Source organism: Pongo pygmaeus, chromosome 6 (assembly GCF_028885625.2).
Source record: "Pongo pygmaeus isolate AG05252 chromosome 6, NHGRI_mPonPyg2-v2.0_pri, whole genome shotgun sequence".
In the NCBI taxonomy this organism is placed as follows: domain Eukaryota; kingdom Metazoa; phylum Chordata; class Mammalia; order Primates; family Hominidae; genus Pongo; species Pongo pygmaeus.
Genome location: NC_072379.2, coordinates 14,782,832 through 14,802,252, shown reverse-complemented (window position 1 = coordinate 14,802,252; position 19,421 = coordinate 14,782,832). Strand labels below are relative to the sequence as shown.

The window sequence follows — 19,421 nt, the reverse complement described above, 5'->3', positions numbered from 1 at the left end:
ATGTGGCCTCAAGTGATCCTCCCGCCATGACCTCCAAAACTGCTGGTATTGTAGGTGTGAGCACTGCACTCAGCCTTATGTTTTTGTCTACATAAAAAACAACACAGGATTATCTTCCAGAGCTAATAAAAATGTTCAAATAAGTACAACCTCATTAAGGAAAAATGTCACTTGACAGCAAATAATCAATCCCGACCAATATGGTCACACTCACTGTGAAGGTGAGAAAAGTTCATCTTTATTACGTTTCCCCAAGAGACGCACTCTCTTGTTCTCTTGAAAACACACAGTTCATGCCCTCCTTTAGAACACACATCCTCTTTAAAGTAACATACAAACATGCCAATACAAGGTAAAAAATTACATCTGAATTCTCACATTTCAAACATACACTAAATATCAAATAAACATTTATTTTCACAAGAATTTAGGGGAACTACCACATAGCTATAAATGTAATATACATATGAACTAAGTATCATAGATAAAAAGTATGCTTCTTTCAGCAGCACGTGTAATGATACAAAGATTGAAAGGTAAAAGATTTATGATAAAAAGAATCCACTCTTAAAAAGGAAAACAAAATTATATTTATGTGTATATAACAGTTCTAACACCCATCACATAACTTTATAGAAACAGCGTCTATTCAAAAATACCAGTATTTCCACAATATTTAAAATAATATTTAAAGTAATATTTAAATAAATTAATATTTAATAAACAGTTAAATAAAATAATATTTAAATAATTCTTTGCCAATCTTTTTCAAAATAAACCAATAAAATAGATAGTATATATTAGACATGTTAGTATATATATCTAAGACATACTAAAAATCATAACTGAATTCTCACAATGCAGTCACAAACCTAAACAGCAAATAAAAATTTCTATGACTAGAATTTAGGACAACTACCAATAGCTATAAATAGAAGAGATTATTATGGAAGTATCATAGATAAAAAGAGTGCTCGCTTCAGGAGCACATATAATAATACAGAAAAAAATTTAAAGATAATAAAAGATTTAGGATAAAAAGAATTCACTCTTAAAAATGAAAAAATTATCTTTATGTATATATAATAGCTATAACTCTCATCAAAAAACTATACAGGAAGAGCATGTTTTCAAAAGTACAATTTCCTAACTATTTGAAATAAACCTATTAATAATTCAATGGCTAACATTTTCCAAACAAACCAATAAAATGCATAGTGTGCACGAAGCTATCCGTTACAGTCTATGGCACTCATATTTCATGAAGAATTCTGTGCCAATCTGAGCCCCTGCATTGTGTGTTCAAATCCTCCTGGACTGTGGCAACCAAGTCCCTAAGAAACAGGACCTCCAGGGAGGTTGGAATTCAGCAACATGAAAAGGGAGGTGGTGCCGCAGGAAAGGGTGGAACTGGAAACACTCCTGGTTTCTTACTTTTCTCCAAGGACTCCTAGAAGTACCCCACCCCCCACCCTCCACCCCTGCTCCTAGGAGGACAACGTGATCACTGTATTCAGCCTCCATCAAGAACGGTCCAGGTTCTTCCAGATGATCTGCACAAACGGCTCCTCTCCTCCTTCCTGGTGTCTGCCATGAGCATTGGAATAAAGTTCCTGCGGAAAATCCACATCTCCCCTGGGCCCGGTGTTCTGGAAGTGAGAGAGACGCTGTCACACTTCAAGGAGGCAGCTCTCTAGACAGGAAGGTTATTCACGTCCCATGTCAAGTCTAACTAGAGTTCAGAGCAATTTTATCTCCTGCCTTTCATTCTGTACCCTGCTTCTGAACCATCGTGTTCAACTGTGATACTCGCACTTTGGTGACCATGACTCCAAAACTCACTTAATACTCCCAAGGTCAGCCCCAGTGATCTGCTTCATAGCGAGGACTTTGGGTGGGTCTGCCCAGGGAGTAGGGCGCCCTCAGAGAATGTGGCTTTGGACTTCATCACAGCTGGGGCCTTTTGTGTCACTTAAGATCTAAACTTGTAACCATGCTAGATGTGTTTCTAATGTGACAACATCACGAACCACGAGTCCAGAAGCCTAATCCCTAATCCTACGTCCTCATGATGAAGTCTCATGCTCTGTGCTCAACGTGGTTAGCTGCACAAGACGTAAACCAAAGCTTCACTGAACCCTCGACCCAAATCGGAACTCAAGTGCATCAATCATAATGAACCTCCTCGAACTCAGTAATTATGATTGATTATTTTTGAGTCAGGGTCTCACTCTGTCTCCTGGGCTGGAGTGCAGTGGCAGGATCAGGGCTCCGTGCAGCCCTGACTTCCCATGCTCCAGCCATCCTCCCGCCTCAGCCTCCTGAGTAGTTGGGAGTAGAGATGCTTCCCACATCGCCTGGCTAATTTTTGTATTTTTGTGGAGAGGGGATCTCGCCACGTTGCCCAGGCTTGAAGCCGGATCAAGCAATTGGGTTCCTCGGATTTCCAAAATAGACCCTAATATTCTGCCTTTACCCCGGAGGATGCAGATGTACCTTCTCTCAGGCCGATGACCTCAGGCCTCCACGGTCCCTGGAGCTCTAGGAAAGGCGGGCGCGATCTCGCGTCCATACCCAGTGCTCTGGGTCATAAGCCTGGATCTGGAAAAACAAACGCCCTTTGAGAAGACGGGGACTCCCTGGGATACCCCTCTCTCCCCTTATCCAGCCTCCAGCCCACACAATTCCTCCCCACCTCCTCCACCTCCCCAGGCCCCACCCACCTCCTCCAACTCCTCCGGGGAAACCCAAGCCCTGCAGCGCATGGAACAGAAGAACTGGAACCGAAGTTTCTGGAACAAGGCTATCTGAGAGCGGTTCTTCCTGGCCCTCCAGTTCATGGAACGGCATAACCGGAACCGACGCTTACGGAGCAAGGGTACGTGAGAGCGGGTCTTCCCGTACAGGAAGTAAAAGATGTTTTCTTTGGGGGCCTCGTCGTCCTCCTCCATGTCATTGGCCAGATAGCTGAGGACAGAAATCAGGTTGCTGCTCAGGGGCACCACCAGGAGAGACCTCCGGCTGAGGTCAGCTTCCCAGAGAGGAAAGTAAGGGACCGTCCCTAGCTCAGGAGTGGCACCCACCCTGCAGAGAGCCACGCCTTCCTCAGGAGGGCTCTGCTGAACAGAGACCTGATCAAGGGCGTCTCTCACCCCTTCAGGATGGAGACAAAAACCCAACTGGTGGCCGAGTATGGTGGCTTACGCCTGGAATCCCAGCACATTGGGAGGCCCAAGCAGGAGGATCACTTGAGGCCAGGAGTTTGAGATGGGCCTGGGCAACATAGCAAGACCCTCGTCTCTATTAACAATATAAGAAATATGCCAGACGCGGTGGCTCATGCCTGCAATCCCAGCAATTTGGAAGGCTGAAGCAGGTGGATCGCTTGCGACCAGGAGTTGGAGACCAGCCTGGTCAACACGGAGAAACCCCATCTATACTAAAAATACGAAAATCGGCCTGGTGCGCTGGCATACCCGTTAGTCCTAGCTACTCAGGAGGCTGAAGCATAAGAATTGTGTAAACCCAGGAGGCGGAGGTTGCAGTGAGTCGAGATTGGGCCATTCCATTCCAGCCTGAGAGGCAGAGCAAGACTCTGTCTCAATAAACAAACAAACAAACAAACTGTCCAGGTGTGGTGGCACAGCCCTGTAGTCAGAGCTAATCAAGAAGCTGAGGTGAGAGGATCACTTGAGCCCAGGATATGGAGGCTGCAGTGAGCTATGATCTCACCACTGCACTCCAGCTTGCGGGACAGGGCAAGTCTGTCGCAAAAAAATAAAAGAAATTGAATACATTGATATTTTGCCAGGACCCTGCCTTCTACAGGCATCTAGTCTAATGGGACCGGGAGTAATCAAGGCAGATGACCTAATCCCAGTGTCCAGGATATAACTGGAGAGCTACGGGCATGCAGAAGTTGGAAGATGATGGAAGGCATCACAGAGGCTGTGGGGTGAATTGACTTCAAGGAATGAGTCCTTCCCTTCAGAACTGCGTGTGTGCGAGACACCCACACAGAAAACACAAACGCAAAGTCGAGTGGAGGGCATTTAGAAGGAGCAGTGAAGCCACGCCAGGAAACACCAAGATGGCGAGCCAGTGTGCTTGTAGAGATTGTAGAGAGGGTGGAATTGGCACTGTGGACCCTGGCCTCGATAGAGAAAGACATCAGCTAAGGAAGTTGTTCAGGTGGGCAGTGAGGTTGTCGTGCTTTGGAAAGATGCTCAGGCTGCACTAGGAAGCCCCCTGGCTTGGGGAGAGACTCCAGGAGACCCCAGCAGGGAGCATTTGACAGTGGATTCGAGTGATGCAAGGGGGACCTGAACTGTGGCCTCTGTCATGGGAACCCAGAGGAGGTCGATGGCATTTGCGGTTGATGTGGGAATGAGAGAGAGAAAGGAACCAGAAACATCTGCTTGCTGGAGGAAGCGTCATGTCCGCTCCTCCACTCCTTTTCTTTTCCCCTTAGGAGCAGTTTATTGTTCCTTTTGTTTTATTCTTTTATTTGTATACTGGCATTGGAGTTTGTTTTTTGGCTTTTTTTTTTTTTTTTTTTTTTGAGATGGAGTCTTGCTCTGTTGCCCAGGCTGGAGTGCAGTGGCTCAACCTTAGCTTACTGCAGCCTCCACCTCCTGGGTTCAAACGGTTCTCTTGCCTCAGCCTCCCGAGTAGCTGGGATTACAGGTGCACACCACCACGCCCAGCTAGTTTTTCTATTTTTAGTAGAGACGGGGTTTGGCCACGTTGGCCAGGCTGGTCTCAAACTCCTGACCACAAGTGATCCGCTTGCCTCGGCCTCCCAAAGTGCTGGGATTACAGTCGTGAGCCAGCATGCCCAGCCTGAGTTTCTTTTTAGAAACAACAGTCTAAGATAGTATAATCCTGTCTTTTCTGTACACAGAGTAAAGAGGACAAACAGGTGAAAGAATAAAGGAAAGGCTGGAATCCCACTTCCCCCGCTGTCCCAGGGCATTGGGTGTTGACGGATAGGAGGCAGCAAACCACTCACAGAGCCAGGAAGAAGTGGATGCGTTGGTATTGCCCGGAGGGGAGGCCGGCCCGGCTAAAATACGCTATGACCATAGCCAGGAGATACTGATGGAGAGAAAGGAACACAGAGAGGGAGAGGTCACATCTTGGAAGAGGAAGATTGTGGAGAGGGGAGATGAGGGTCTGGGGAGGGGCTGCCCGTGAGAGAAGGGACCTCAGTATTGGGGTGACTGTAGTCATTTGGAAATTGCGGGGTGGAGGGGTATTCGAAGGTCGGATGCAAATCCGAGAAGCCTGAGGAAGGGTTTTGGGTGATGCTCCCGGGATGGTGGGCTCCGATGGGATCTTTGGAGGGGGTGTGTCTAGGTCGGCTGGTGTCAGGAGGGCCTTTTGTGTGCCAGGCACAGAACTGTCCCAAAGAGCTGAGAGTAGAGGGGCCAGGCGTTTCAGGACTGCAGCCAGACTGTGGCCCAGAGTTCAGATCCCAAAGGACCCATAGGAGAGGCAGGGGCTATTCATTCACTCTGCAAGAGACCAGCAGAGTCCTGAGGGAGATGCTGACAAATCATAAAAGACCAAGAATAGCCGGGAGTGGCAGCTGAAGCCTCTGATCCCAGTACTTTGAGAGGTGGAGATAGGAGGATCACGTGAGCCCGACAGTTGGAGAACAACCTGGGCAACATAGCGAGACCCTGTTTCTACAAAGATTTCAAAAATTAGTTGAGCATGGTGGCATGTGCCTAGTCCCAGCTCCTCAGGAGGCTGAGGAAAGAAGATTGCTTGAGCCCAGGAATTAGAGGCTGCAATGAGCTATGATCATGCCACTGCACTCCATCCTGGGGAGCAGAGCTAGACTCTGTCTCAGAAGAAAAAAATTTGTGGGTGCCAAGACTCAAGACTGTGGCAGCTGGTCAGGCACAGTGGCTGATGTCTATAATCTCAGCACTTTGGAAGGCCAAGGCGGGTGGATCCCCTGAGGTCAGCTGTTCAGGACCAACCTGGCCAACATGGCAAAACCTTGTCTCTACTAAAAACACAAAAATTAGCCAGGCGTGGTGGTTCATGTCTTTAATCCCAGCTGCTTGGAGGCTGAGGTGGCAGAATCGCTTGAACCTGGGAGGCGTCGGCTGCAGTGAGTCAAGATCAAGACACTGCCCTCCAGCCTGGGCAACAAGCAAGACTCTGTCTCACCAAAAAAAAAAAAAAAAAAAAAAAAAAAAAGACTGTAGGAGCATCTGGTGGGAGGTGGTGGAGGGAGAACTGTGGGTTTGGAAGCTGAACCCTCTCCCCAGGCATGCGTTGGAACAGGAACAGTTACATGGAGAACAACCTTACCTTGTCTGACACCCTCAGATCTTTGTCCCAGGCCAGGAATCTTTTAATGACAGGATCCTCTGTGATTAGAGAGCAGATGTCAGCGTGAGAAGCAGGACAGGGTTTCTGTGGGAGCAGCAGGGCAGCGAGGAGAAGTGTGCCTCCCGGGGGGAAGTCTCAGGATTGTGGCCACACGTGAGGTGGATGGGAGAGGGGAGAATGACTTTCACTGGGCAAGGGAGAGAGGCTCCTGCTCTGAGACTCCCCTGAGAAGAGACCAAAGGAGGCCCTGGGTGTGAGAATCTACAGGAGGTAGAGCTGGGAATAAGCCAGGACCCCCTCCAGCAGACACGGAGGAACCACAGCAGAGTCATAAAGGAATTCCCATCATTTCCTCATGAGACAGTCACATCAGGGTGTGACCATGGCCTTGGTATCCCCCACTATGGATGGAGACACTTAGGTTTAGAAGAGTCAGTAAGAGACATTAAGTTTCAGAGGGCACAGCTGAAACCACTTTGTTTATTGATTTTGTTTTTCTTTATTTGATTTTTATTTTTATTTATTAATTTATTTTGAGACAAAGTCTCGCTATGTGGGCCAGGCTGGAATGCAGTGGTGCGATCTCAGCTCACTGCAACCTCTGCCTCCCGGGTTTAAGCGATTCTCTTGTCTCAGCCTCCTGAGTAGCTGGGACTACAGGCATGAGCTACTGTGCCCAGCCTTGGTTTTTCTTTTGAGACAGGGTTTTGCTCTGTCACCCAGGCTGGAGTGCAGTGGTGCAGTCATAGCTCACTGCAGCCTCAAAGTCCTGAGTTCAAGCAATCCTCTTGCCTCAGCCTCCCAATGTGCTGGGATCTCAGGTGGGAGCCACCGCACCTGGCTGAAACCAAGCTTTCTTATCCCAAGCGCTGACCTTTATCAAGTCTACCTAATCCTGTATCGTCTCCTAAGTGTCCCTCATGAGTGATCACTTCTGAGTCCTCCCGCATGGAGAGCCCACCCACTGGGGCATATTTTTCCCATTGGAAAAGTGTGGTTATTGGAAGTTTCCTCTTTTTAGAAAGAACAGGGTGGGAGGTGCTCTCTGGGGTGTCCTCTTACCAAGCAGCCTGTTGAAGGCCTCGTGGTGCTCAGGGAGCACGAGCGACACTCGCCGTCGCTTCAGCTTCATCTTAAGGCCACACAGTGTCTCCGCCACCCAGGTCTCCTCAGGCTCAGGGGCGAGCTCCTTCTGTGGCTCCTCCGACGACGACTCCTCAGATTCGTCTGACCACTCCCTCTTCCTTTTCCAGTGAAAGGACCTATGCGGGGGGCTGTGATCTACCCCAGGGGCTGAGTAAAGAAACCAGGCCACCGTGTAGTGCTTCTGCAGTTGATCACATTAGAGCCCGACCCAAAACCCCAAACCACTCTCCATCCTCCCCAGCCTTGCAGACTGCTGGATTCTCCAAGCCGTCTTTCCTTCTGTCTGTCTCCTCTGCTGAGCTCCATGTGCCGCTCCTTCTCCTCCCCATTCTCCCATTTCTCTGTCCTCAGAACACTTCCTCATATCTTTCCCTGGTCCCTGGCTCTCTGAGTCCCTTCTTTTTTTTTTTTTGTTTTGTTTTGTTTTGTTTTGGAGAAACAGTCTTGCTTTGTGGCCTAGGCTGGAGTGTAGTGGTGCGATCTCGGCTCACTGGAACCTCTGCCTCCTGGGTTCCAGTGATTCTACTGCCTAAGCCTCCCAAGTAGCTGGGATTACAGGTGCCCACCAGAACGCCCAGCTCATTTTTGTACTTCTAGAAGAGACAGGGTTTCACCATGTTGGCCAGGCTGGTCTCCAACTCCTGGACTCAAGTGATCTGCCTGCCTGGCCTCCCAAAATGCTGGGATTACAGGTGTGAGCCACTGCACCCTGCCTCAGTACCTCCATTCTTCCCACACACCCTTCTCACGTGCTCCTTCCTGACTTCTGGGCCCTTCCTTCTTTTTTTTTTTTTTTTTTTGAGACAGCGTCTCACTCTCTCACCCAGAATAGAATGCAGTGGCGCTATCTTGGCTCAAAGCAACCTCTGCCACCTGGGTTCAAGCGACTCTCCTGTCTCAGCCTCCCAAGTAGCTGGGATAACAGGCATGCACCATCACGCCTGGCTAATTTTTGTATTGTTAGTATAAATGAGGTTTCGCTATATTGGTCTGGTTGGTCTCGAACAACTGACCTCAATTGATCCACCCATCTCAGCCTCCCAAAGTAATGGGATTACAGGCATGAGCTACCACACCTGGCCTTAGTTTTTCTTTTGACACAGGGTTTTGCTCTGTCACCCAGGCTGGAGTGCAGTGGTGCAGTCATAGCTCACTGCAGCCTCAAAGTTCTGAGTTCAAGCAATCCTCTTGCCACAGCCTCCCAACGTGCTAGGATCTCAGACGTGAGCCACCGCACCTGGCTGAAACCAAGCTTTCTTATCCCAAGCGCTGACCTTTATCAAGTCTACCTAATCCTGTATCGTCTCCTAAGTGTCCTTCATGAGTGATCACTTCTAAGTCCTCCTGCATGGAGAGCTCACCCACTGGGGGCATATCTTTCCCATTGGAAAAGTGTGGTTATTGGAAGTTTTCTCTTTTTAGAAAGAACAGGATTGGAGGTGCTCTCTGGGGTGTCCTCCTACCAAGCTGACTCTTGAAGTCCTTGTGGTGCTCAGGGAGCACGGGCAACACTCGCTTCAGCTTCATCTGGAGCCCACACAGCGTCTCCACCACCCAGGTCTCCTCAGGCTCAGGGGCGAGCTCCTTCTCTGGCTCCTCCTCAGATTCGTCTGACCACTCCCTCTTCCTTTTCCAGCAAAGGGACGTACATGGGGGGCTGTGATCTACCCCAGGGGCTGAGTAAAGAAACCAGGCCACCGTGTAATGCTTCTGCATCTGATCACCTTAGACCCCAACCCAAAACCCCAAACCACTCTCCATCCTCCGCAGACTCACAGACTGCTGGCTTCTCTAAGCCACCTTTCTGACTTTCTCCTCTGCTCAACCCCATGTGCCACTCCTTCCCCTCCCCATTCTTCCCTCCCTCTGTCCTCCAAACACTGCCTCATGTCCTTCCCTGGTCCCTGCCTCTCTGAGTCCCTACTTTTTTGTTTTGTTTTGTTTTGAGACAGAATCTTGCTTTGTCACCCAGGCTGGAGTGTAGTGGTGCAGTCTCAGCTCACTGTAACATCCATCTCCCAGATTCCAGTTATTCTCCTGCCTCAGCCTCTCAGGTAGCTGAGATTACAGGTGCCTGCCATAATGCCCAGTTCAATTTTGTACTTTTAGTAGAGACGGGGTTTCACCATGTTGGCCAGGCTGGTCTCAAACTTCTGGCCTCAAGTGATCCACCTGCCTTCGCCTCCCAAAGTTCTGGGATTACAGGTGTGAGCCACTGCACCCAGCCTGAATTTCTCCATTCTTCCCACACACCCTCCTCAGGTTCTCCTTCCTGACTTCTGACCCTTCTTTTTTTTTGTTTTTTGGAGTGCAGTAGCGCGATCTCAGCTCACCACAACCTCTTCCTCCCAGGCTCAAGTGATTCTCCTGTCTCAGCCTCCTGAGTAGCTGGGATTACAGGTGTGCACTACTACCACTTCGCTAATTTTTATACTTTTAGTAGAGATGGGGTTTCACCATGTTGGCCAGGCTGGCCTTGAGCTCCTGACCTCAGGTGATCCGCCCACCTCGGCCTCCCAACTTGCTGGAGTTACAGGCGTGAGCCACTGCACCCGGCCCCCTTCCTTCATCTTAGTCAATCCTATCCCAGCTCTTCTTCCTCCAGTCCCCTCACCTGATGGTCCCGACACTTCATCATCCACCACCTCCTGGAGGGGGTACCCCGAGGTGCTCCACTGGGGGCTCTGCTCATCCTGTGGGTGCGGTTGATGGCTGGTCGTGATCTTTCCCATAATCTGTCCCCTCTCACGGAACCTAGTCTCTGTTCTGTCCATGGCCTTCTTCTGGACACTGCTAGGATCCAGAAGAGTACGTTATTAATTCTCAAGGCTAGGAGAAGTCAGGAGTGGAGAACAGCTCTGAGAAGATACTGTTGTCCGCCTGAGCTCCAGGCGCCCACGGAGTCCAGTCCCTCCAATCAGGAAGGTCGGAATCTCTGATGTCATCGGTCATTCCAACCTGGCAACCAGTTTGAAGAAAAACACATGTAACTGCCAGGCTGATCTCTTGTCCTGGAGATCCTGAGTGAATAGTATCTCCTGCCACTGTCCCAACCTCAGACCATTGTCCAAAAGCATCTTCAGGAACTCTGAATCCCTCTGTTCCCTGTCCCAGCAGAGGCTGTGTCCTCTCCACTCAAAGCCTGAAGCATATTGGGGTCTCTTTGTCTCTGTACATGCCCATTTCAGAGTCCAGTCTGGTGGGAGAGGGAGCAGGGTGGGAAAGAAAACTAGGGTAAGCAGAAACGATGAAACCTTACAAGAGTGAGATTATCATGTACAAGAGATCCCAGGAACATTGACTTGACGAAAAAGTCACATCAGAGCACTCAATTTGGCAGAGCTTTTCTGCCGAATGTTTACTGACATTCACTGTCCGAGATTCTATACTGGGGGTACACGCATCCTCTGCCCTAAGGCAACTTTGAGTCCAAGAGACATTTTGAGGCCTGAAAATCATAGGAAACTGCCCCTGAGCTCACACATATTTCCAATGGTGTCCCCAATTTCAGGGAGTCCATGGATTACCTAAGCCAGCCCCTCCAGTTCAGCTAAGAAACTCTAGTCTATATATCAAGTTTTGTATCATATGTATTGCTCTGAACTCAGAAATTTTCCTTCCATTTATGGATTCTATGAATAAAATATCGCATGTACAAAAAGACTAAGTCGAAAAATCTCAGCTGTGCACAGTGGCTCATGCTTGTAATCCCAGCACTTTGGGTGGCTAAGGGAGGAAGATTGCCTGAGGCCAGCGGTTCAAGACCAGTATAGGCAACATAGCAAGAGCCCATCTCTAAAAAAAAAAAAAAAAACCAAATTAGCCAGGTGTGGTGGCTGGCACCTGTGTTCCAACTACTTTGGAGACTCATGTGACAGGAAGATCACTTGAGCCCAGGAGTTAGAAGCTGCAGTGAGCTATGATCTTGCCACCGCATTCCAGTCTGGGCAACACAGCAAGACATTGTGTCAAAAAAATTTTTTTTGATAAAAAATAAAAGAGTTCCATGACATTCAGAGACCATCCAAAAAACCTGTGGGTTCCGGCCGGGCTCAGTGGCTCATGCCTGTAATCCCAGCACTTTGGGAGGCCAAAGTGGGTGGATCACTTGAGGTCAGGAGTTTGAGACCAGCCTGGACAACATGGTGAAACCCCATCTCTACTAAAAATACAAAAAATTAGCCAGGCATGGTGGCAGATGCCTGTAATCGCAGCTACTTGGGAGAGGGCGCTGGAGAATCACTTGAACTCGGGGTGCGCAGGTTGCAGCAAGCCAAGATCACACCATTGCGCTCCAGCCTGGGCAACAAGAACAAAACTCCATCTCAAAAAAAATAAAGAACCTGTGAGTGAGTTCCCACACATTTTCCTAATAGGCTGCGGCTCTTCTAGGAGTCTCTTGCTCATGGGAAAGGCACAAACTGAAAGAGGAAGCAGATCCCATTGCTGTGGAAGTCCCATTGTTAGGAAGCTATGCTTTTCTGGAGTTCAAATTCGCATTCATGACGCTTTAAACCATCAGAGCTGGGTGGGTCCTCCTACAACAAAATAGTTTGCTATCTGTCTCCTAGTTAACAGGCTTTCAAATATTAGAAGATCAATGTTCTGACCTCATTAAAATTTCTCTTTTGTGGAATGAAAAGCTCTGATTTAACCCATCTTCAAGCCTGGTTTGCATATTCCTCTCTCTTCCGGCCACCTTGTCTAGACACACTACACTGAGGCCGTGCCCATCTTAAATGATGTTGATACGTTGTCAAAAAATTGGCAAACCAGGCGCAGTGGCTCATGCCTGTAATCCTACCACTTTAAGAAGCAGAGGCAGACAGATATCAGAGGTCAGAAGTTCGAGACCAGCCTGGCCAACATGTTTAAATCCGTCTCTACTAAAAATACAGAAAAAATTAGCTGGGCGTGGGGGTGCACATCTGTAATCCCAGCTACTTGGGAGAATGAGGCAGGAGAATCGCTTGAACCTGGAAGGCAGAGGTTGCAGTGAGCCGAGATTGCGCCACTGCACTCCAGCCTGGGTGACAGAGCGAGTCACCGTCTCAAAAAAAAAAAAGGCTAAACAGCCCAGGTTTGGTCTGATATGTTCAGAAAAAAGCAAAACAGTCACCTCTCACCTTTTCTTTTCCCGCAATGATGCGGTTTAATACAACAATGGCTGTAGGTATGCTGCAGAAATATCATTCAAGTGAAACAGAAGGGCTTTCCTGGCCAGACACAGTGGTCACTCCTGTAATCCCAACACTTTGGTTGGCCAAGGTGAGAGGCTTTCTTGCGGCCAGGGGTTCGAGGCTGTAGTGAGCTGTGATCCACCACTGAATTCAAGGCTGGGCATCAGAATGAGGCCTGTCTCTAAAAAAACCCTTCACTCCCCCAAAAAAGGGATTTGCAAATACCAGCCTTTCAGCATGAGGATCACATGGAGGAACGTTAAGATACAGATGCTGGGACCCAGCCCTATTGATTGTAATTCAAAAACTGAGGTGGGGCCTGATTTAACTCCATCATTGGAATCCATTCAGATTTGGAACTCCCTGGGCTGGACAGTGCAAGAGAGATCCTAAAGAAAGCAAAGTCACTATAGACTGAAATGAGCTGACAAGGTTTTCTGAGCATGGTGAAATATGATCTGGGCCTCACTTGGGAGGGCTGTGGCCAGGCCTTGAGCCCTTGACTCAGTGGGACCTTCTGAAACAGCCTCCAAGCCACGCCCCCGCTTCATTTGCTAGTGGATGACCCCCTCCAGCGGCTTTGGTGCTGATGGGAATAAGTCGACCTGCAGCGGAAGTTCAGCCCAAGTCTCAGCCCAGCAGCCTCCCCACACCTGGCCAGGGTCTGGTCATGCTGCCGTCTCTGCGATTCTCTGCGGAGTCGTGGTTTCTGCACCTTGAAGAGAACTTCCCCTTCTGGGACCCAGAAACCCAGTAAACCCTGAGGAAAAAAGTGAATGAAATTACTAAAGACAACTCTGTGGCAGGGAGAGAGAAAAGAGGCTCTTTGTTTTTGTTTTTTTATTTTTTATTTTTTTATTTTTTGAGACAGAGCTTCACTCTTGTTGCCCAGACTGGATTGTAATGGCTCAATCTCAGCTCACTGCAACCTCTGCCTCCCATGTTCAAGCAGTTCTCATGCCTCAGCCTCCAGAGTAGCTGGGACAATAGGCACACACCACCACGCCCAGCTAATTTTTGTATTTGTAGTAGAGATGGGGTTTCGCCATGTTGCCCAGCCTGGTCTCGAACTCCTGGCCTCAAGCAATCCACCTGCCTTGGCCTCCCAAAGTGCTGGGACTACAGATGTGAGCCACCCTGCCCAGCCCTCACTGTATAGATTTTCTAAAAAAAAAAAAAAAAAAAGATTACATTTGTCTTACTTGCCAAAAGGTAAATTAACCTTATCTCCTCTCCTTTTTAAAGAGCATTTCCTTGATACACCTTGTAATATAAATAACTTCTTTTGTGCCTTTGATATGTATCTAAATCTTTTAAAAAGGTAAATGAACTTCTTGCCAACATTACAATCCAGCAATTTTTTTTTTTTTTTTTTTTTGGGAGACAGAATCTCGCTCTGTCACCCAGGCTGGAGTGCAGGGGTACAATCTCGGCTCACTGCAACCTTCACTTCCTGGATTCAAGCAATTCTCCCATCTCAACCTCCTGAGTAGCTGAGACTACAGGCGCCTGCCACCATGCCTGGCTAATTTTTGTATTTTTAGTAGAGACAGGGTTTCACCTTGTTGGTCTGGCTGGTCTTGAACTCCTGACCTCAGGTGATCCACCAGCCTCGGCCTCCCAAAGTGCTGGGATTATGGGCATGAGCCACCGTGCCTGGTCACAACCCAGGAATTTTTTTCTTAAGAGCCTAAGAGTCTTGTCTTTGAAACGTAAACCTCGAGGAAGATTGTGTCCCTATCTTCCTGTTGCCTAGGGAGTTTAGCCTAGGCACCTTGGGCTGTTACTACCTGCTTGTCAAGGAGATGTGAGAAGTTTTATTTTTTCATTGGATACAGGTAATTAACTAGCATGGATGGCCACCTTGATTTCCAGGTGAATTTAGGATGAGTGTTTAAGAATGCATAGCAGACCAGGCACGGTGGCTCACACCTGTAATCCCAGCACTCTGGGGGAGGCCGAGACGGGTGGATCACTTGAAGCCACACAGAAGTCGAAAGAAGGAGTTTGAGTCCAGCCTGGCCAATATGGCGAACTCTGTCTCTACTAAAATACAAATATTAGCTGGGCATGATGGCACACGTCTGTAATTCCAGCCACTCGGGAGGCTTAGGCATGAGAATCACTTGAACCCAAGAGGTGGAGGTTACAGTGAGCCAAGAAGATCACACCACTACACTCCAGCCTGGATGACAGAATGAGACCCTGTCTCAAAACAAAACAAAACAAAACAAAAAAACTGCATAGCAAGTCCTTTTGCATGAGGATGAGTTACTATTTATCTTGAGACCGTGTATGCAATGGATTGTATCTGCCAGGTTATATAAAAAGGACGCTTTGGCTGGGCGCTGTAGCTCACGCCTATAATCCCAGCACTTTGGGATGCCTAGGTGGGTGAATTACGAGGTCAGGATTTCGAGACCATCCTAGCTAACATGACGAAACCCCATCTCTACTAAAAATACAAAAAATTAGCCAGGCATGGTGGCACACGCCTGTAGTCCCAGTTACTTGGGAGGCTGAGGCAGGAGAATCGCTTAAACCGGGGAGGCAGAGGTTGCAGTGAGCTGAGATCGCACCACTGCACTCCAGCCTGAGCAACAGAGCAAGATTTCGTCTCAAAAAAAAAAAAGAGGGTTTATTTCTCTTTGCATCTCATTAATGGATCACCTGTGATGGGCATCGCAGTCTGGTTTAATGCTTATTCAATAATAAAATTGCTTTCTTTATTTTCTGAATTTGTGGAGAGAATATTCTAGGTTAACAGAATAATCTATTTATTTATTTATTTATTTATTTATTTATTTATTTATTTTGAGATGGAGTCTTGCTCTGTCTCCCAGGCTGGAGTGCAGTGGCCTGATCTCGGCTCACTGCAATCTCCGCCTCCCAGGTTCAAGTGATTCCCCCGCCTCAGCCTCCCAAGTATCTGGGACTACAGGCACGCACCACCACACCCAGCTAATTTTTTGTGTTTTAGTAGAGACGGGATTTCACCATGTTGGCCAGTATGGTCTTGATCTCCTGACCTCATGATCCGCCGGCCTCAGCCTCCCAAAGTGCTGGGATTACAGGTGTGAGCCACTGCACCTGGCCTCAGAAGTATTTATTTTTAATCTTTTCCTTACCAGTTTTTATGAAACAACTGGGCAAGAACACTGTTAGATTTCACCAAAAAAATTGTGATGAATCATTGTCTTTATGATCCCATTTTTGAAAATTGACGTTTTAATTGTAAGCCAAAAATAAAATTCTAAGCCCCCACAACTGACTGAATGGACTCCCCTGTTGGCCAACAGGATCCAAAATAAACATGAAAAACTAATTCAGGTCATGATGGGAAGGAGGGGGTTGGACATGCCTTGTCATAATTCTCCTCCCATCAGAGTTTAGGCACAGCTGACCAACATTAACATTAGAATAGAGATCATAACACTGACAAAACAGGCTCTTTGTATCAGTAAGATACCCATCTCCAACCAGACTCTGATATAGCATCACATGACACATAGCAGTCCCTGAAGGAAATCATAGTATTTTGCCCCATAATATATTTTCTTTGACAAACTTTAAAGTAGTCCTGCAAAGCCATCTCTTTGGGGGAAATTTGCATTCTGTAGAGAATCTCTTTCCCTTACAGAAAAGACTCCAGGTCTTTTCTGGAGAGTCTGACACCTTTTAAGATCCAATAAGAGATATTTATCATCTATTCCCTCTGAAGCTTGTTCTGAGGCTTCACCTACATAACAAGAACCTTGGTTTCCACAGTCCCCCTTATCTTAACTCAAACTTTTCTTTCTTTTCTTTCCCTCCCTCTTTCTTTTCCTTCCTTCCTTCCTCTTTCTTTTTCTCTCTCTCTCTCTCTTTCTCTCTCTTTCTTTCTTTTCTTCTCTGTTGCCCAAGCTGGAATGCAGTGGCGCCATCATGGCTCACTGTAGCCTCAACTTCCCAGGCTCAAGCGATCCTCCCATCTCGGCCTCCTGAGTAGCTGGGACTACAGGCATGCACCACCATGCCTGGATAATTTTTTTTTTTTTTTTTGTAGAAGTGGGGGTCTCGCTGTGTTGCCCAGGCTGTCCTTGAACTCCTGGCCTCAAGGGATCCGCCCAGCTCACCCTCCCAAAATGCTGGGATTACAGGCATGAGCCACCGTAATGGCCCATTTATGTAGTCTTCCAACTGTTCAGCCAACGCTTAACTCTGAACCAACTGCCAATCTTTCAATCTACTAGTGACCTGAAAGCCTTTCATGGGTGACCCAACGTATACCTCCCATGTATTGATTTATGTCTTTGCCTGTAACTGCTGTCTCCCTAAGATGCATAAAACCAAGCTGTAACCCAACCACTTTGGGCTCATGTTCTCAGGACCCCCTGAGGCTGTGTCACCAGCCATGGTCACTCAAATAGGAGGCCCAGAATAAAACTCTTTACAGACTTTGACTCTTTTTGGTCAACATAACCTAACCCTAAACATAATCCTCCCGGGGAAGGTAAGATCACAGATATCTCTTTTCTTCGTTCAATTTGTGTGTGTATGTCATTATTTTTCTACAGTTTTTAGGCATTCGCTGTGTGATCTAGAAAAGCTATGGAGTCTCGCTTTGTCGCCAGGCTGGAGTGCACTGGCGTGATCTCGGCTCACTGCAACTTCCACCTCCCGGGTTCAAGTGATTCTCCTGCCTTAGCCTCCCGAGTAGCTGGGATTACAGGCACGCGCCACCATGCCCAGCTAATTTTTGTATTTTTAGTAGAGACAGGGTTTCATCATGTTGGCCAGGATGGTCTCTATCTCTTGACCTCGCGATCTGCGGGCCTCAGCCTCCCAAAGTGCTGGGATTACAGGCATGAGCCACTGCGCCCGGTTACAAATTCTATTTTCTTTTTCTTCCTTGGAAAGCATCGCTGGGCATTTATCCTGTCCTAGTATTTGAGTGAAACTTCTCAGCATTTCAGAGCAGTGACCATGATACACCCTTTCCTTTCCTTCTCCTTATGGGAAACTCGGTTCTAACCCAGAGGACTTGGGCTCCAGGACCCAGTAACGCAGCCCTGGACTTGACCCTAAAAGGGAGTAAAGACAAATGCGGAGTTCAGTCTGGGGTTCAGGGCTGCCAAAGCTCATAGCCTGGAGCTTCTTAACCTTTAGGCAGGGTAGAGACATTTAAAACGGCCCCTAAACTTGGGGGGCGCATAAAGCTCATAGGCTGGAGCTTCTTAACCTTTAGGCGGAGTAGAGACATTTAAAACGGCCCCTAAACTTGGGGGGCGCGTAGGCTCATGGGAAATAGAGTCCGTTACTTGTCCTGGGACCAGCGGTGGGTGTCCTGGGAGGCGGACTTCCGGTGCACTCCTGCGCGTGTGCACCTCTCCCTGCGTGCGTGTTCGCGCGTGCGTGCTCGCGCATGCGCGCCACCGCCGCACAGCCTTCGCTTCGTGCGCGTCTTCAGGTCATAGCTTGCTCTGGTTCTCAGGCTTTGGCCTCCAGTGGACGAGAATCACCGAGCCTGCGGGGCTGGACGCTGACCGTCCCGGCCAGCACCTAGGCGGGCGGGAGCTGTGCGGGCCAGGGTTCGCGCGGGCCGGGTAGAGGCTCGAGCCGGGACCCCCGAGCGTGAGCTCCGGAGACTGCGGCGCTGGGGCCAGAGGGGCCGGGCGGGAGGTGGCGGCGGAGGCGAAGGGGCGGCGGGAGCCGGGCCTGGCCCGTGTGTGTCCTCGGCGGCCTGACCCTGGCCGTCGCTGTACGGTGAGCCCCAAGGAGGCGGATCTGGGCCCCGAGAAGGACACCCGCCTGGATTTGCCCCGTAGGCCCGGCCCGGGCCCCTCGGGAGCAGAACAGCCTTGGTGAAGTGGACAGGAGGGGACCTTGCGAGCAGACGCGCGCGCCAGCGACAGCAGCCCGCCCCGGCCTCTCGGGAGCCGTGGGGCAGAGGCTGCGGAGCCCCAGGAGGGTAAGTCTTGGGTTTTCGGGCCCGGAGCGAGAAGGGACTGGGTGAAGTCACCGTATGTTGGGGACCTTAGAGTGTGGGGCAGAGGGAGGGTCCCGATTGCTTGCGGGAGAGATGTGTGTTGGGTTTGAGGGCAGGGTCCGGCTGCAGCGAACAGGCGCTGCATGGGAAGATCTGGGAGGACGAGGCTTACGGAGGCGTGGAGGGTGTCACCAGCCTCAGCTGCGGACGTCGTCTCCACTCCCCGCAACCCCTAACAGTCCTTCCTCCTCCTCTCCGTGCTCTAGATTTCGACCGCCTCTAAACGTCCGTCAGCACTTCTATTCTCTCATTTAATAGTCTGCTGATTCCCCCCTTAGATCTGCCGTGGGAGAATCGTAGTAATGCAGGAACAGTCTGCGGGGATTCTCTCCTGCTGCCTCAGTTGCTAGGGGAAGAGTCTGGGCCTTAGCAGGTGGGTGACTTGACCAGGTCACCGGCTTTGTGGGTAGAGCTGTTCTTAGTAGAACTCAGGAGTCTTATCTCCCAGGCCAGTGTTCTTTCTCTCGTATCCTAGTTTTCTTAATAGAAGATTATTAGGTGCAGCAATAACCAAGTTCAGTTAGATAATTAGAAACAAAACCATATTTTATACACATTCATTTCATTTCTGAGAGCTCACATACTCAATTCCTATGGCTTCTTTGATTTTAAGCAGTTTAAAGAGACAATAAGAAAATGTGGGTGGGATGCAGTGGCTCACACCTGTAATCCCAGCACTTTGCGGGGCTAGGGCAAGAGTACCCTTGAGACCAGGAGTT

The 19,421-nt window shown here is 48.9% G+C and overlaps 1 protein-coding gene and 1 pseudogene across 2 annotated transcripts; one reads left to right on the top strand and one right to left on the bottom strand.

Annotated features, from left to right (window-relative positions):
- Nucleotides 1-216: 216 nt before the first annotated feature.
- Nucleotides 217-15,089, bottom strand: LOC129040031 (putative speedy protein E7). Of its 2 annotated transcripts, XM_054493820.2 has the most exons (8): nucleotides 10,109-15,089; nucleotides 8,958-9,170; nucleotides 7,411-7,641; nucleotides 6,328-6,386; nucleotides 5,012-5,097; nucleotides 2,724-2,967; nucleotides 2,497-2,601; nucleotides 1,380-1,649 (listed from the first exon to the last, which is right to left on the bottom strand). In XM_054493820.2, exons 1-7 carry the CDS (start codon nucleotides 10,266-10,268, stop codon nucleotides 2,542-2,544), a joined length of 1,053 nt encoding a protein of 350 aa, XP_054349795.1. In that variant the 5' UTR covers nucleotides 10,269-15,089; the 3' UTR covers nucleotides 1,380-1,649; nucleotides 2,497-2,541. The 2 variants fall into 2 exon arrangements, with proteins under 2 accessions (XP_054349796.1, XP_054349795.1); XM_054493821.2 differs by lacking the exon at nucleotides 8,958-9,170 and having other exon boundaries at nucleotides 217-1,649; nucleotides 10,109-15,085.
- A 2,864-nt stretch (nucleotides 15,090-17,953) lies between these two features.
- Nucleotides 17,954-19,421, top strand: part of LOC129040036 (zinc finger protein 202-like) — a 43,559-nt pseudogene continuing 42,091 nt past the window's right edge.

Coding starts and splice junctions, on each gene's coding strand:
- LOC129040031 (XM_054493820.2), bottom strand. CDS start 10,268: ATGGACAGAACAGAGACTAGGTTCCGTGAGAGGGGACAGATTATGGGA. Junction 9,171..10,108: donor TGAAGTGTCGGGACCATCAG/GTGAGGGGACTG, acceptor TTCTTTACTCAG/CCCCTGGGGTAGATCACAGC. Junction 2,602..2,723: donor CCCCGGAGGAGTTGGAGGAG/GTGGGTGGGGCC, acceptor TTGTTTTTCCAG/ATCCAGGCTTATGACCCAGA.